Source organism: Lithobates pipiens, unplaced genomic scaffold (assembly GCF_037356315.1).
Source record: "Lithobates pipiens isolate NorthernLeopardFrog02 unplaced genomic scaffold, aLitPip1_a1.2 Scaffold_27, whole genome shotgun sequence".
Classification (NCBI taxonomy): domain Eukaryota; kingdom Metazoa; phylum Chordata; class Amphibia; order Anura; family Ranidae; genus Lithobates; species Lithobates pipiens.
The window spans coordinates 43270062-43287367 of NW_027507788.1; the positions used below are offsets into that span (position 1 = coordinate 43270062).

At 41.2% G+C, this 17306-nt stretch overlaps 1 protein-coding gene across 1 annotated transcript in view; it reads right to left on the reverse strand.

The window, feature by feature from the left end:
- Window positions 1-8909: 8909 nt before the first annotated feature.
- Window positions 8910-17306, reverse strand: part of CXCR5 (C-X-C motif chemokine receptor 5) — a 50718-nt gene continuing 42321 nt past the window's right edge. Inside the window, exon 5 of the mRNA XM_077456905.1 lies at window positions 8910-14088. Coding sequence (XP_077313031.1) covers window positions 13069-14088 — 1020 coding nt within the window. The 3' untranslated portion in view covers window positions 8910-13068. The remainder of the gene's footprint in view (window positions 14089-17306) is intronic.

The window sequence follows — 17306 nt, forward strand, 5'->3', positions numbered from 1 at the left end:
ACTGTGCCGCTACTCCTTCTATAGCATGTTAATATCAACGGCTTGGACCCCTAGTTGTGTCTGGGCTCAAACCTTATCCCCTTATCGTCCTCCCATTGGGTGTGTTACTTGTTAGCACGACATGGAACTTATTTTCAGTTTGGATGGCTTTGCTGGGTTGTGGCAGTTACTAGATATACAGATGATCCTGCATTACTGTCTCACTGTGTGATGAGTCATGCTTAATTGTCCTGTGACACGCCCTGGAACTGCTTCTACACCCTTGCCTTTACTACTCGGGACATTATGCTGCTAAGAAGTGGTGCAGACACAGCCCCGGTTACCTTCTATAATACACTACTGACCCACCTATAACACGCTAATGTCAGGGGATTAGTACCCTAATTTTTTTCCTGGGCTTAAAACCCAATCTTTCTGTCATTTTCATAATCTCCCTGGCGGACCTGCTATTGATGACCACCACATGGAACTTATCCTCAGGTTGGAGGGCTTTTTCACATCCCTTTTAGCAGCACAACTAAACTGTTCAGGACTCTTATTTGAGATTTCAGTCAGCACCCCTTCCCTTGCCCTTAATTTGTAATAACGTACATTTGATTAGTCAGTCTTTAGGTAAAAAACAGGTTGACCCATGGTAAGGGGGTGATTTAGAAAGAGGCAGCGTGTTCAGCGTGTCCAGCAACTCTGCAACTCTGGGTCTACAGGTCTGGGTGATTGAAACCATCTCCAAACATCTTCCTGCTGTGGAGCATTTTAAACGGCTGCGCCAGCAGGAGACCTTCTGGATATACTCTTTAAGCACTCTCTCGCCAGGGGGGCTTAACGAAGAGATTGAGATACATACTCTGTTATAATACATGTTCATAGATACCAGCTTCTTTAATACTATTTAATTTTTTACAGTAGAACTGTACAGTCATCATCTTCAAATTTGGATATCGTTGGGCCCCTAGTCTGCAGTTGGGGGTGGTGGGATTGTAAGTAACCATCTCACACATACATTCATTGGTGTGTATCTGCATTTGTGTGGCCATACAGTATACAATAATCCATATCTCTCACAAGCATACATTGGTATGTATCTGCATATGTGTGGTCATGCAGTATACAAAGATACAAAAATACATTTTATGATGTCTCTTTTACAAATATATGAATTCTGCACATAATGTCATTCTTACATATTCATTTTCACACGTTTTTAAAACATTTTTAATAGATTTTTTAATATTGATATTCAGATCGTGCACCCTTGGGCTGGGTTTCACCTGTTGCGACCTGAAATGCGCACGATTTTGACGCAATTTCTTGCTGCAATTTTGATGCAACTGTGGACTGTGCCTGTGTATTCTTGGGACCTATGGACCTTGAGTCGCATCAGAGTGGGACCAGAGTAGTGCAGGGACTGCTTTGAAGTCGCTGCTACTTGAAGTTGCACAGATGTGAATGGTGCTCATTGGAAGTCATGGGGAATGACTTGTCGCGCCACTTTACAGTCCCACGTCGCATGATAGGTAGCACTAGTGGTAGCCAAGCATTAGTTTGATTTTCGGTCTTTTTTAGCTCAATATATGCAATATGTGCTCTGTTTTGCGTCTGCTGTCAACCTTTCTAAGCCAAACTATTTATAATCTACTATTTTTCCGAAATTCCTTCATTCCATTGCCTTTGGTTCGCTGACCGTATGTAGTTCTACGGCTGCGGACGTCATGCCCAGGAGGGTGTATTTAATAATGCTATGTATATATATAATATATATATATTTATATATAATATATATAGAGATGGGCAAATGGTTCGGGCCAAACTTTGGTTGTTCGGACATTCAGCGAACAAGAAACATTATGCAATGTTCACTGAAAATTCAAAAGCCACGGAACTCCGTTATCCAGTCTATGGAACACTAACATGAAAAACCAAAAGTGCTAATTTTAAAGGCTTATATGCAAGTTATTGTCATAAAAAGTGTTAGGGGACCCAGTCCTGCCCCAGGGGGCATGTATCAATGCAAAAAAAGTTTTAAAAACTGATTTTTTTTTTTCGAGAGTTGTGATTTTTATAATATTTAAAGTGAAACAATAAAAATGAAATATTCCTTTAAATATAGTGCCTGGGGGGTGCCTATAGTATGCCTGTAAAATGGGCCCCTCAGGTCTGGTATGGATAATAAGGGAAACCCTATGCCAAATTTAAAAAAAAAATTGCGTAGAGGTCCCCCCAAAATCCATACCAGATGGGTTTGGTATGGATTTTAAGGGGAACCCTGTGCCAAAATGTAAAAGAAAAAGGCGTAGGGCAGTGATGGCGATCCTTGGCACCCCAGATGTTTTAGAACTACATTTCCCATGATGCTCCACTACACTGCAGAGTGCATGAGCATCATGGGAAATGTAGTTCCAAAACATCTGGAGTGCCAAGGTTCGCCATCACTGGCGTAGGGGGTCCCCCCCAAAACCCATACCAGGCCCTTATCAGAGCACGCAACCTGGCAGGCTGCAGGAAAAGAGGGGGGGGGACAGAGCGCCCCCCCTTCTGAACCGTTCCTGGCCACATGCACTCAACATGGGGAGGGTGCTTTGGCCTCATTCCCCACAACCCATCTCGTGCTGCCCAACGGACCGAAAAAAAAAAAGCTGCAACAGCTCCGCCTCCATGGGAGGCTCCTGCCAAGTGATGCCTTTTCGCTGTTTTATAGCTTAGCTGGGGGCAGGGCCACTCTGTGATGTAAATTGCCGACCCCGCCTTCCTCTGGCATCGGGTAGTGTGAGATGGATCTACATCGCGGGATATTTTTATTTTTTAATAAAGGACTTGTCCCAAAGTGTCTCCTGTCTTTTTTACTATTTTTGACACTTTTTTTGTGAAATGGTATGGGTACAATGCACCCGTTACAAATTCACATAGGGAGGGAGGCCGGGATCTGGGGTTTAGCTTCTAGATTCTGATAAGCCCCCTGCCCGCAGACCCCACAACCACCGGGCAAGGGTTGTGGGGATGAGGCCCCCTTTTCCTGCAGCCTGCCAGGTTGCATGCTCAGATAAAGGTCTGGTATGGATTTTGGGGGGGGCCCCAATGTCATTTTTTTATGATTTGGCACAGGGTTCCCCTTAATATCTATACCAGACCTGAAGGGCCTGGTATGGATTTTGGGGGGACCCCCATGCAATAAAAAATAAATTAATTAATTTTGCTTTATTATTATTATTATTATTATTATTATTAATATAGTATCTCAAGAGCTGTATAGAGGAGAAACAACTTTTTATGGTAAGTAATATCAACCATGTAAAACACCCCTAAAAATAGTATTATTGCTTCCATAGGGATCACCATGTGGATAAATGTGCCAGGTTCAGTGTGACATTTACGTCAGGGAGCATCCCCAGCATTATACATGAGACACTGTGAAGTGAGTAATACACTCTTTGTAGTATGCACTAAGTTTTTTTATTTTGGAGTCACATGCAGAAATTTTACCTGCACCTATCTGTCTCTCGCCATGGAAGTGGAAGATATTGTTGGATACCCTCTTCCCTATCACTATCAGTTAGGGTAGGAACATCTTGCTGCCATGTCTGGAAAAATCAAGTAACTTTCGAAGTATCGGTTTGGGATAGGCAAAGGTATAAAGAGGAAAGGAGTTTATCCATATGTTCTGCTATCAGGAGATGTTCAACCACATAACAGTACAATAGTAAACTGTTTTGCTTTGGTCTGTCTGGTATAAGCAAGGAAGCTCAGAACCCTGCAGGGGTATACAAGGTAATACTGACATATATACGCCCTCCGATGAAAGTGATGACTTAAAATCGTCGGGGCGGAGCTACGCAGCACCTGACCGAGACGAGTGTGTGAGGACTTTTCTGGCCTGCCTGGGAACACAGCGGGAGCGGTGTAAGGTTAGAGACCTTCTCACGCCTGATATTATAACTGATACGCCTCATTAAATTCATTGTTTGTGAGTGTTTTATCTTGAGATTTTTATTTGATTAATAAATGAGAGTGATAACGGGATTAGGCTATGATGCTTCCTTTTTTTTGATGGCGAGCTTAACACACATCTAGGGTGCTGGCTTTTATGAGAAGGTTCATCTGTACCTCCGATAGGTGCTTAAACCAGCTGAGTCTGGTAAGTGTATTACCTGCAGGGATCTGCACAGGAGGTGTGGTGGAGGAAGTTTTCCCACGTCTGAATCATCTTTTAACCTTGTTATATGGACCTTGTGCGGGTCGGCACAGTCACTTTAGTTCACCAATGAACTTTATAATGAATTGCTAATGAATTTTGGTTGAATGAAATCAGTAACTATAACGTAAAAATTCAATGTGCAGTTTAAAATCAATACAGCATTATGATTGAGAGTAATTTAAGGGGATTTTGAAGAAGCACTGCTAATGTTGTTTGGAATATTTCCTTGTGACATATTGTGTGAATACTGACATATAATTGCACACATAGGTTAGACTTGTGTCTTTTTTCAACCTCACCTACTATGTAACTATGTATTAATGTGCTTTTACTAAACGAAAATGCTTTACATACAAAACTATTACAATATTAGGAAAACAATACAAGACTGACATATATACCTATAACAAGCAAAATGCTAGCAAATAAGCACAAAGTGTGGTCTGTAAACAGTAGAGATACACTTATAAGTTACTTAACTGAGGTCACAGTGTGTTCACAATCTCTGTAGGCAATGAGGACTCAGACTTAATCTATAAGCAGTTGCTGGAACACAATTTGGGCCTGAGCTGCATGCCTAAACTGTAAGTATCTGAAATGCATCCTATTGGGCAGGTAGTTCAAGGATTGCAGTATAATATAATATCCTACAGCGTTTTAATATCATATTTGGCCCAGATAGATGGGTCCAATAGGGAACAGAGATGTGGGAGCATGGGATTCCTCCAAAGTGGGATGTGTGGAGACCATACATCTGTGGTTCCTAATTCAATGCTGACCTGTCTTAAAACACAGAGAGTAGCCTTCTTAGGAACAGTGATGCTGGGATTAGAACAGGGACAATAGAAGACTAAATCACTTAATTTTGAATAGGAACCTAGTAAAACTGCCTCTAAAGTAACTGCTTGTTATGTACATAAAAAACAACTGATCAGCAGCACTGGAGCCCAATGGTATTTCTGGAAACATTGGAGGGCCAAGGGTAAGTGAAAGCTGAAGGTTAGACTTAGCAATCCTGAGGCCGCGTACACACGGGCGGATTGTCTGCCCAACTTAGTCTGCTGAACCGTGTTTCAGCGGACAATCCGCTCGTGTGTGGGCTTCAGCTGACTTTTTCAGCGGACAGTCTGACGGACTTAGTCTTTCGGAATTTCTGTAATTTTGTCCGTCCAAACTTGGTTTCAGCGGACAATCCGCTTGTGAGTAGGCTAGTTCGACGGACTAAGTATGGCGCATGCTCAGAAAGGATTTACACGCCGAAGGTTGCATTGCAGTGTATTGGACGTCGAATTTCTAGTCCCGTCGTACGTGCCGTACACGTCATCGCGCAAGCTTTCGGCGGACTGTCTGTTCATCGTGTGTGGTCAAGTCCGTTCATTCAAAAGTTGAACGGACTGTCTGTCGGATTGTCTGACGAACTTAGTTGGGCAGACAATCCGCCCGTGTGTACGCGGCCTAAGAGTACCACCTGCCCATATGAAGGAAGTAACAATTTGATTCAGTTTATTAAAAAATGTTTTTGGAATTGGGACAGGGGTATGGTGGAACATATATAGAAATTTAGGGAGAAAGGTAATTTTAAGGCTAGCTCACCGCAGCGGATGAAGGTAGAGATTTCCAGACAGCGCATCTTTGAGTCAAGTGAAGAAGCACAGGATGTAAATTAAGACACAAATAGGATGATAGGTCTTTTTAAATTGTAACCCCCACCAGATATTAAAAGTGAGAAACCCATTGGAAACCCATAAGATAGTGTTTAAAGGAAATAACATGATTTGTCCCATCAAGTTATAATTAGGCAATTACACTACTTCATTTATAGAGCTGCATTAATGTGTGTCTTTTATAGCTATAAAGTCCAAATAGAAGCAGCACATCCCACTGTACATGACTATGTGATGATGGGTGCTCAAAGTGAATGCCACAGTTTAAGAACTAATTGCAAAGATGCAAAGTCACCAGCACTCCAAATGGATGTTTATTGTAAAGACACTATCGCGTATGTCATAAGAAACTGATACAGTGTTGTATGCCATTTAATGCATCTGGTTAGGTAGTAGCACATCACAGAGCACATGCTAAGCAAAATAAAAGTGCAAATAAACATGAAATAAGCAAGGAAAGCTCGTCAGAGAGCATTATTTTGCGTATTATCCATGTATCCTTGGAGGTAAATCATATGCATATAAAACTTGTGCATCAATAAAGGTCAGTTGGAAGCAAGTATTTACAAAAATGCTGACAGGCAGGGAGAAGGGCTTATGACAGAAGAGACCAATAGGTTCTCTTCTCTCATAAAAACTCTACATGTCAGTTTTTTTTTTTTGTTTAATTCCATTTTAATATACAGGTCAGAGAGGGTGATCATGGGGGTGATTTACTCAAACTGGTGCATACAGAATCTGGTGTATCTATTTAAAGTAACCAATCAGCTTGTTCAATTAAGCTTTGCCAATAAAATCTAGAAACTGATTGTTTACTATGCACAGCTGCACCAAATTCAGTTTGCGCCACTTTTAGAAAATCCCCCCCAGTATGAAGATCGGATGTAAAGATCACACTCAGTTTAAAAATCCTTCCACAAATTAATCAACAAATTTTTTTAAAGCCCCATCTTGATTCTACTGCTGATCAATGCTTTATTTATAAATACTCTTTCCTCACCCTTCTCCATTGTGGGAGAAAGGAGACGCTGGGCTCTTGCATTTAAACACTTGCAGTGCCTTTAGTTAATTACCCTCATTGTGTCTGCAACTGATATGCACAAGTAGTCAATCAAATTACATGTCCACCACTCTACCATTTTTTCCCCCAGTACAGTGGTATTGGGGTGTTTAAGCATTGAGTGGATCTGCTGCTGGGATGGATTTTTCTCTGGCCAGTTGCTATTATTTTTCCCACAAGATAGGTCAACAGTGGGGATTGTTAAAGCGCTACACCTCCCATCTCCATATAGCCAAATCATTGACCTTTACGCTCATCTCTATCTTTTCTAAACCCCCAATCCCTGAGCCGCAAATCCCAGCCCTCCTGCACTTATTCTTCCAAAAATATACGAGTTCCTTTTTCCAAGGGTTTTTGGGTGATCTGGTGGCATCATGGACCCTTCCACTTCTTACCAGTTGGCAGTGGTGCTTACTTCAGAAATTACTTAATCAGATTTGGGCACCATTCAGTGCTGTAGTACTGTGAGCCCAGAATGATGTGATAAAGCCTCCCCCCCCCAGGGGGTTGTGTCCATGGAGTCTAGTTGACCTCTGTCACAGAAACATAAATGGCTGCTTTCCTTTCTTGCAGTAGCATCCAGCTGAATTGTCATTTCATTTGGCGTGTCATAGTATGCTATTGGTCCCGATCATCATGTAATGTTTTTTCATTTTGTTAAATGTATTGTTCCGCTGTGTTACTGCGAATTAAGCATTTTTTTTCCCAACTATTTATTATTCTAAAATAAAACCAATCCAATCACATTTTTTTAACCATTTTTATTGCTTTTATCTGTTTTATATTGTTTATAATACAGAATGCTGTACAGTAAAACATCTAGTCTACAAAGTGTAAGAACAATTGTAAATTACTTCTGAAATATTTGTAGATAAAAGATGTAGCATCACAAGGCACATTACATGAAACAACTAAATAAATATATACAAACAATAAATCAAATAGTGGCTGCATTACATTGAACTTGTCAGGAAGACTGGCATCTCCCATCCAAAACTGGATGTCCAAGCCCTGACAGCACTGGTAGTTCCCAGGCAATAAACACACCCGTAGCTGTGACGTTCTTGCCCTGGATCCACCAATGCTTCTGGCAGTTGAGTAATAGCAGCCCTTACTGGACAGGGGCTCTTCTGGGAAAAGTCCTAGCAATCTCCCTTTACAGTTTGTTCTGCAAGTCAATTCATACACATTATACATCTCAAATCACATTATAATTGTATACAGTCCATTCCACCAATATAATATTTCTGTAAAAACAACATCAGGAAGAGGTAGACCCTAACAAGCAGAGTTAACTGGTTGGCCTGAGAACTCAAGTACAGTGGCCTGGCCACTAGAGTGATGAAAAAGTTATATAGTTAGTCATGTTGAAAAAAGACACACGTCCATCTCTAGCTCAACCAATAATAATAAAAAAAAAGATTGACAGCCCCTACAAGCACACCTACAAATAAATGACATATTTTAGGACATACTGACAATTTAAAGGGGTTGTAAAGGTTCATTTTTTATTTTCTACATAGGTTCCTTTAAGCTAGTGCATTGTTGGTTCACTTACCTTTTCCTTCGATTTCCCTTCTAAGTGTTTTTTTTTCTTTGTCTGAATATCTCACTTCCTGTTTCTCCTCAGTAAACTTCACACCATCATCTGAGTGGTGTTTAGTCAGCCAGAACAGCTTATTGAACAGCTTACTGAGGAGGAACAGGAAGTGAGAAATTCAGACAAAGAAAACAAAGAAAAAAAACATTTAGAAGGGAAATCGAAGAAAAGGGTAAGTGAACCAACAATGCACTAGCTTAAAGGAACCTATTTAGAAAATAAAAAACGAACCTTTACAACCCCTTTAAGGACTTGTTTAACAAGGCTGTCTAGTTACAGCGATGCCTGCCAGAACTGGACTGAACTATTTCAGAGATGAGCTTCATCTAAAGAGATACATAGAGATTATAAACACATAAAAATATATATAATTCTATATAATACTGAGGTCACTTTACAAAAGTCTGTTTTACTGAGCATCTTAATCCTACTGTTTTTTTTTCCACTCTGAAAAACATTGAATTACTGTACATTGGTCACACTTTTACAAAATGCAAACTCAAAGCAAGAAATACTGTAAACAAAGTTTACTAAAAAAGAAATACTGATGAGTCATTTTCCTCCTATCTCTGTACAGCTCATGCTGATCTACCAGAAAATTAGATCGACCTACAAAAAAGTAATAAAGTATTGCTTATAAAAATAGAAAAAAAATACTTTCAAAAAGTAATGTGTATCAAAATAAAAAAAACTACCTTTTAAAACTTGATGTTTTTAATTGAATTTTTAATTTACAATTTATTTATATGTCCTTTTAAATAGGTGATTTGATGGCTGCAATTTTCACAGTTGTTAGAGGGTGGAAAAGGGCCATTGTTAAAAGTGTATGTAAACCCTAACAATTAGCTTCTCTTATTTGCTCCTTTTTGGTCTGCTAAGAATACCATTGATAACACTTTGTTATATCGTTTGAAAGTTACAAAAAAAGGGCTGTGTCCTTTGTAATTCATCAAAGATCAAAAGATGCGCCAAGATAGAAAGAAAGGTGAAGACTATATTCTGAGCACATCTACAGTTATTTTATTGTACTTGTGGCAAATCTAAAAAGGATAAAACATAGGGAAATGTTCATGCATTCAAGATGTACTTACCATGTTTTTTTAATTATTTTTATTTTGCATTGTACATTATATGCTTAAATGACCACCAATTAGACACCAGCTGATGATGTCTGTTGCCATTTGTCAACGCACCTGTAGTTCATCTTATAGCTGCATAATATTATATTACAGTAACAAAAACTATACTGTTAAAAAAATAATATTCTACCTATGTACACTGAGCAAAATTATAAACTCAACACTTTTGTTTTTGCCCCTATTTATCTACGACTTTTTCTATGTACACAAATGGCCTATTTCTCTTAAATATTGTTCACAAATCTGTCTAAATCTGTGTTAGCACTTCTCCTTTGCCAAGATAATCCATCCACCTCACATGTATGGCATATCAAGATGCTAATTAGACAGCATGATTATTGCATGGGTGTGCCTTAGGCTGGGCACAATAAAAGGCCACTCTAAAATGTGCAGTTTTATCACACAGCACAATGCCACAGATGTCGCAAGTTGAGGGAGCGTGCAATTGGCAGCTGTTGCCCTTGAATTGAATGTTAATTTCTCTACCATAAGCTGTCTCCAAAGGTGTTTCAGAGAATTTGGCAGTACATCCAACCAGCCTCACAACAGCAGATCACATTTAACAACACCAGCTCGGGACTTCCACATCCAGCCTCTTCACCTCGAAGATCATCTGAGACCAGCCACCCGGACAGCTGCTGCAACAATCGGTTTGCATAACCAAAGAATTTCAGCACAAACTGTCCGAAACCATCTCAGTGAAGTTCATAAAAAAGCTTGTCGTACTCATTGGGGTCTCGACCTGACTGCAGTTTGTCATCATAACCAACTTGAGTGGGCAAATGCTCACATTCGATGGCGTCTGGCACTTTGGAGAGGTGTTCTCTTCATGGATGAATCCCGGTTTTCACTGTACAGGGCAGATGGCAGACAGTGTTATGGTGTTGTGTGGGTGAGCGGTTTGCTGATGTCAATGTTGTGGATCAAGTGGCCCATGGTTATGGTATGGACAGGCATATGCTATGGACAACGTACCCATGTGCATTTTATTGATGGTATTTTCAATGCACAGAGATACCGTGATGCAATCCTGAGGTCCATAGTTGTGCCATTCATCCAAGACCATCACCTCATTTTGGAGCATGATAATGCATGGCCCCATGTTGCAAGGATCTGCACACAATTCCTGGAAGCTGAAAACATCCCAGTTCTTGCATGGCCAGCATACTCAGCAGACATGTCACCCATTGAGCATGTTTGGGATGCTCTGGATTGGCGTATACGACAGCATGTTCCAGTTCCTGCCAATATCCAGCAACTTTGCACAACCATTGAAGAGGAATGAACCAACATTCCATAGGCCACAATCAACAACTCTATGTGAAGGAGATGTGCTGCACTGCGTGAGGCAAATGTTGGTCATACCAGATATTGACTGGCTTTTGGACCCCCCCCCCCATACAGTAAAACTGCATATTTTAGAGTGGCCTTTTATTGTGGCCAGCCTAAGGCACACCTGTGCAATAATCATGCTGTCTAATCAGCATATGGTAATGCCACACCTGCAGGGCAGGTGAAGGCATTCTGAAGGGCAATTACACCTGTACCGGTTATGTTGCTCTCCTCTTATTAAGAGAGGTCAAACCTTGATATACCCGAAGGTATGTTCCTTTCAGGGCCTTCCTTCAGATTGTGCTGAATCTGGATCACTCCCGGATTTGACCTGCCATCTTTTTATACGTGACTCCTCTGCCTATGAACTCATGACTATCTCATTTATTTTTGTGTATATTTGGTACTGGTATAGGGGGGTGACAACTCCTCCTGTTGCACTTAGTGCAATTTCGTAATGTTTTTGTATTCAACTCTTGTAAAATTTCCTACAAACTTTCAATAACATTTATTGAACCAGAAAAATGTAAATAAAAGAATAACATGAATACATGTTCCAGTTGTCTTATCTGAGCACATTTGTGCCTTGTGCCTATTCTTTAAATTATGATTTTCTGCAGCAATTTTGTTGGAAAATCTTTTTGAAGAGTTGTCGTTGGGCATAATTTTTGTAGCTAGGGCAGTGGAATTTTTTTCTATTTGTCAAATCAGGATTGTTACTTGGTGGTACATCTAGCATGAGATCAACTGGATATTGTTTTTTGAGGTTGTCAGAGGAGAAAGCCAACCAGGAGGAAACACACATGTAGTAATATCTGAGAGCACCATGTACTAAGCTGGCCATACACTAAATCAGGGGTGCCCAACCAGTGGCCCGCGGAGCCCTCTGATGTGGCCCTCGACCTCCTGCTCTCTGATGGTGGGTTGGCAAGCCCAGATTGTGGGTTGCTGACCCACCATCCCAGACAATCAGTGTTGTTAATGATGCCGGTGGTAGAGAAAGCAAGTGGCTACAGGCGGAGCAATACCAAATGCACTCTGCCTGGGACATCAACAGCCGGCGATACCTGAATGGAAGACTGTTATTAAAGGTAAATTTATTACTAAAATCACAGTGTATATATATGGGCATATCTCTTTTGCAGTGGCTACTGGGCTGCTTTCAAACTGATCCGCAGGTACAGCGCAGAACACCTGTGGGTTGCCTACACTGAGCCATAGACTTTTGTTATTACCTGCAGGTGTGGTGAGCTTTCAGAAAGTGCATCACACCCGCAGGCTATAATAGAAGTCTAAGGCAAAGTGTAACAAAGCCACAAGTGTACTGCACTGCACTTGCAATACAGGTAAACCACAGCACAAGCAGCATTAGGCCCCTTTGGCATGATCGGTCCGACCCAATCGTACCCTCCGTTCACCTCTATTGAGCCACAGATGTAAACGGACTTGTGGCCATATACACCCACCTACCTCCAATCCGGACAACTAAAAAAAACAGAAGGGGGGATCTGTCCTATTCCATCATGGCAGATCAGATCGGAAGGCCCATAGAGTAGAGCGAGCCATGTCCGTGTTCGCTCTGCATATGCAGGGTGGACATGGATCTGTCATCCACACATTGTGGCCCGCAACTGGTTACTAAGTCGCTTAAGAGGCCCTCGTTCTTTAAAAAGTTGGGCACCCCTGATCTAAATGTTGTCTAGTCAATGCTGAACTGCCTGAAATTCACTCACCATCCCTTGCTTCAAAAATAAAAGGAGCCAGATAAAAAATTTTCAATGGAACAGCAGCTGTATCCAATTTGCATAATTTTTGTTTAGTAATCATGTAAATACTGTATTTTTGCATTGCATTATATCAGCCGTTTTATAATACCTTTGGCAAATCCCGTATTTTGTTGATAGTTGTTCTTTAAGCTAGAACAATTAAGTGTGTGGAAAGTTCATTTTGAAATAATATTTTTAACTTATCAATTGATCCTATACCTTCTCTGCTTTTCTTCTGATTTGAATGGTGGCCTTCAGATGGTCCACACTATTTTTTATAATTAATACTGTTGTACATTTGAGAGGGGTTTTTACATTTTAAAAACTGGACATGACTGTACCACTTTCAGATTCTATACTACTTCCTTTCCTTTGAAGTGTGTTTAGCTTACTAATCATCTTTGATTTGAAGCATGTGATATGCATTAAAACACGCAGGGCATCATTTCGGAATTTTACCCCCACAAAGGCATAAAGCAAGGGATTCAGGCAACTGTGAATATACCCTAACAACTCTGTAATTATCATTGCTAAGCGAAGTTGTCTTAAATCTACACAACTATTGATTAGTTGTAGCCGATCCAAAGTGTCCACAATAATGACAACATTGTATGGTGTCCAGCACAAAAAGAAGACACTGGTTATCACTATGGCCACACGGACTGCCCTCTTTTTTTCTCGTCTTGGTGATTTGCACAAGGCGACTATAATGTGAGAATAGCAAAAGGTCATGAGGATCAGAGGCAATAAAAATCCTACCACATGGTTGAGGAATCTCTCAGCCTGCCAAAAACGATTTTCTTGAAAAGAGCCATCGTAGTATGCACACCTTGTAATATTTCCATCTGGAAAGGTTCCTAATATGAATAGGTTTGGCAATGATAGAAGAAAGCAGAAGAACCAAACACAAAAACATGGGATATGTGCAGTCATGGCATGTTGCTTTCTGAAAGCATTGACAGCATGGATTATAGACATATAACGGTCAATGCTGATACATCCCAGGAGGAGGCTGCTGCAGTAGAAATTCACACGGCTGATAACTCTTACAATCTTGCAAAGGCAATCTCCAAATACCCATCCAGCTAAAACGTCAGTCACACCAAAGGGGAATGTAAAAAGCATCAGTAAATCTGCAATAGCCAGGTGCACAAGGAAATTATCCGTACTTGAGCGTAAGCGACGGTGCCTCATTAGAATATAGAGGACAAGGCCATTTCCAATAACGCCAACTACAAATACAAGGCTATAAAGCAATGGGATGAAAATGCGCTGGAATTGCTGAAGTTCTTCTTGGTTTTCATTGATGGTACTATCACATATGTAGTCATTCTCATCCTGTTTATAAAGCAAAAAAAAAAAACTGAGGATTGCAGGAACAGTATGCATGATGAATATATGTAACACACATATGGCAGATGGCAGAACGTCTGTATTTATGCTAAAATTGCTACATGCATTCCAAAAAATAAAATATAAAATTACATAAAATTCACAAAAAGCTTGCACGGCTTGGGAGCCAAACCACTTTAAGTGTTTGGTTCCCATGATAAGGAACCAATTCCCCCCCCCCCCCCCCCCCCAGTCACTAATACTCTCCTTTGTTGAACTCTCCCATTGCTCTGTCCCTCTGCAGGAGCATTGAAACATACAACAAGGAAGGGAGAAGGTGAAGGTCATTAATCCTGTGCAATCTCCAACAGGCACTTAAAAAGGGTTTAGAGTCAGCGCTACTATCAGCGGAATAGCAGGTAAGAGAAGTTTATGGATAAAAGGAAGAGCATGTCCTATCAATAGAACCTGCCAGCCCTGAGGGGGCAAAGTAACAGATTCTCTTTTATGTGGTTCTAATGGCTGAAGGATTTCTACCTTAAAGCATTTTCTGCATTAAGGTAAAAAACCAGAGTGAAGCTCCCTTCCCCGGACCCCTTCTTATACTTACCCGAGCCCGATCTTGATCCAGAATTGTGCACAAGAGTAGGGGCTCTTTCCTCTCTCACCCTCCTCACAGGCCCAGAGACTTCATTGTCTCCTGCTGCTGTCTATAACACCTAGTGAGCACAGAACAGGAGGTGGGCCTGAGCCAAGCTGTGTGTGTGTCAATGGACACATACAGCATGGCTCCAGAGCAAGCCTGCATGAGTGCACCAATAGCAGGCAGCTTGCTATGGGGTCACTCGGCAGGGGAGAGAAGCCAGGAGCACCATTAGGGGACCCCAAAAGATGAGGATTGGGGCTGCTCGGTGCAAAACCATTGCACAGGGCAGGTAAGTATAACATATTTGTTATTTAAAAAAAAAAAAAGATTTGATCCTTTACAATCAATTTAAGGCTTATCCTCTGCATGCTGCCAATGGGTACTGTAGAGTGCTGCAACACATACAGATACCATACATACTGATTGCACGTAAACTGTACCTAGCTTGACAATCATGTTCATGTTTTTGCTGTCCTACAAACCAAAGACAGAAATTTCTTCCTCACTATTTTCATGGGCAGAACACATAAAGAGTCCATTATGGGAACTAAGAAAAAAGGCTTATTGACAATAAGCTAAAAGCCAGATCGATCGTGAATACAAAATTATAATTCAGTCAAAATAACTTTTATCCAAAAACCTTTTTATGCTAAAAAAAATATATGCCTGGAACTATATTAACCCAAAAAATTAAAATGTTTAAAAACAGACCCAATCACCCGGCTTTATCCAGGATTAAAGTAAAAAAAAAAAAAAAAACAAGATTTACAAACATGTTATACTTACCTCCTTTGTGCAAGGGTTTTGCACAGAGCAACCCCAATCCTCCTCTTCTGGGATGCCCTGCTGGCGCTCCTCCCCTTCATCGGGTGCCCCCATAGAGAGCCGATTTCCATTGTGGCACCCATGCGGGCACGCTCCTGAGTCCCGCTGCTGCATCCATTGACACAGACAGCGGGACGCACCCCCGCTCCCGTCTCACTGGATTAGATGGACAGAAGCAGGAGTCAATGGCTCCTGCTGTTATCACTCTATCCAATGAGGACAGAGACAGCAGCTGGAGCTGCTGCACTCATGCACATTGCTGAAATGGATGGGCTGAGGGGGGGCTCTGGGGGAAGCTGCAGCAAAGACGTTTTTTTACCTTAATGCATAGAATCTTTAGGCCCTTTACAATCCCTTTAGGGTAAAAAATAGATATAAGTGGCCAAAATGACCACATTGGAGTGATCTCTTATTCGTTATAGACTAACTACTAATTATGATGACAAAGTACACTTCACAAGATCTCTATAATTGATGCATAAGGAAAGCGGAAATGTCCCATAGTCATCCAAATTTTTCATCATATTGCAATTACATACCTTCCCTATAATAGATTAACTGGTGGACTTAAGCCAGGTACACAATATTCATTTTTATTCGTTCAACCCATGCAAGGTTATGTGATCTCCCCTATTGAGCGTGTTCTGACAGGGGGGGCGACACCCCCACCGCAACACTCCAATCAGCACTCTCAGCCAATGGCAGCCAATGGTTTTCCAGCATGCACGTCCGACAGAAGCCAACCAATCGACCAACTTCTGTTTGACAGACCGAAATACACACAGGCCGCATGTTGGCCGATTTTTTTTTTTAAACGGCCATTGTCTCCCGACATTCGGCCTGTATGTACCCAACTCAGAGACAATATTAGTGGCACAATAAGGTCTTTGTTCTGTCTTATTTGCTTTCCAGCAGACATGCAACCAGTTTAGGTATCTCCAACTATTTCCCTATTTGTCTTAAGCATTGATAACACTCCAGAATGTAGTATAAAACTGTTTAACAGTAAAACATCCATACTGTTGTTCTGACTTTCACAGGAGACATGTAGGTTTTCAAATATGCATGGTAACACGCATAAATGTCCTGAAGGCAGTGTTGCCAACCGTCAGTATTTTTACTGGCAGCCAGTATAAAACAGGCACTTTCTCCTGCCAGTAAATGCCAGAAAGAGGAAAAGCTTGCCAGTAAAAAATATAGCTGTGACGCTTGGCTCGGAACTGGGCCAGCACAGCTCAGGTCCAGAGCCAGCCAGGACCATCCAAGTGCCTGCTAAATTGTGTTCAGGTGGCACCAGTGGGGGGCAGGTCTGGCGGAGACGGTGCCTGAGCGTGTCGTGTGATGTCATGGCACAAGTGAGCTGAGCAGAGCAGCCAGAGCCTCGTGTGCGGGTCTGTGGGACGGGAGAAAGGTTAGCCAGCAGTGGGACTATCAGTCCTGTTTGGACTGAAGGAGACTGAGAGGACCACCTGGCATTGAGAGAGACTATCATTGTGACTCAGGATGGGACGTGTCAGTGATCTGTGCCGCTGCACAGTCCTGTCCCTGAGCCACTTTCTTACTATATTGAAAATAAAATAAGAAATATGTTTTTTGCTTTAATATCTACCCTAAATCACATTGCAAATTACATATTATATTTATTTGTAGCCTAAATACTGAAATTTGCACTTTGCACAATTTGCACAACTGTAATTTTGTAACTTTTGGAAATGGCAGTAAAAACTAGGCTGTGCCAGTAAATCTTGGGTGT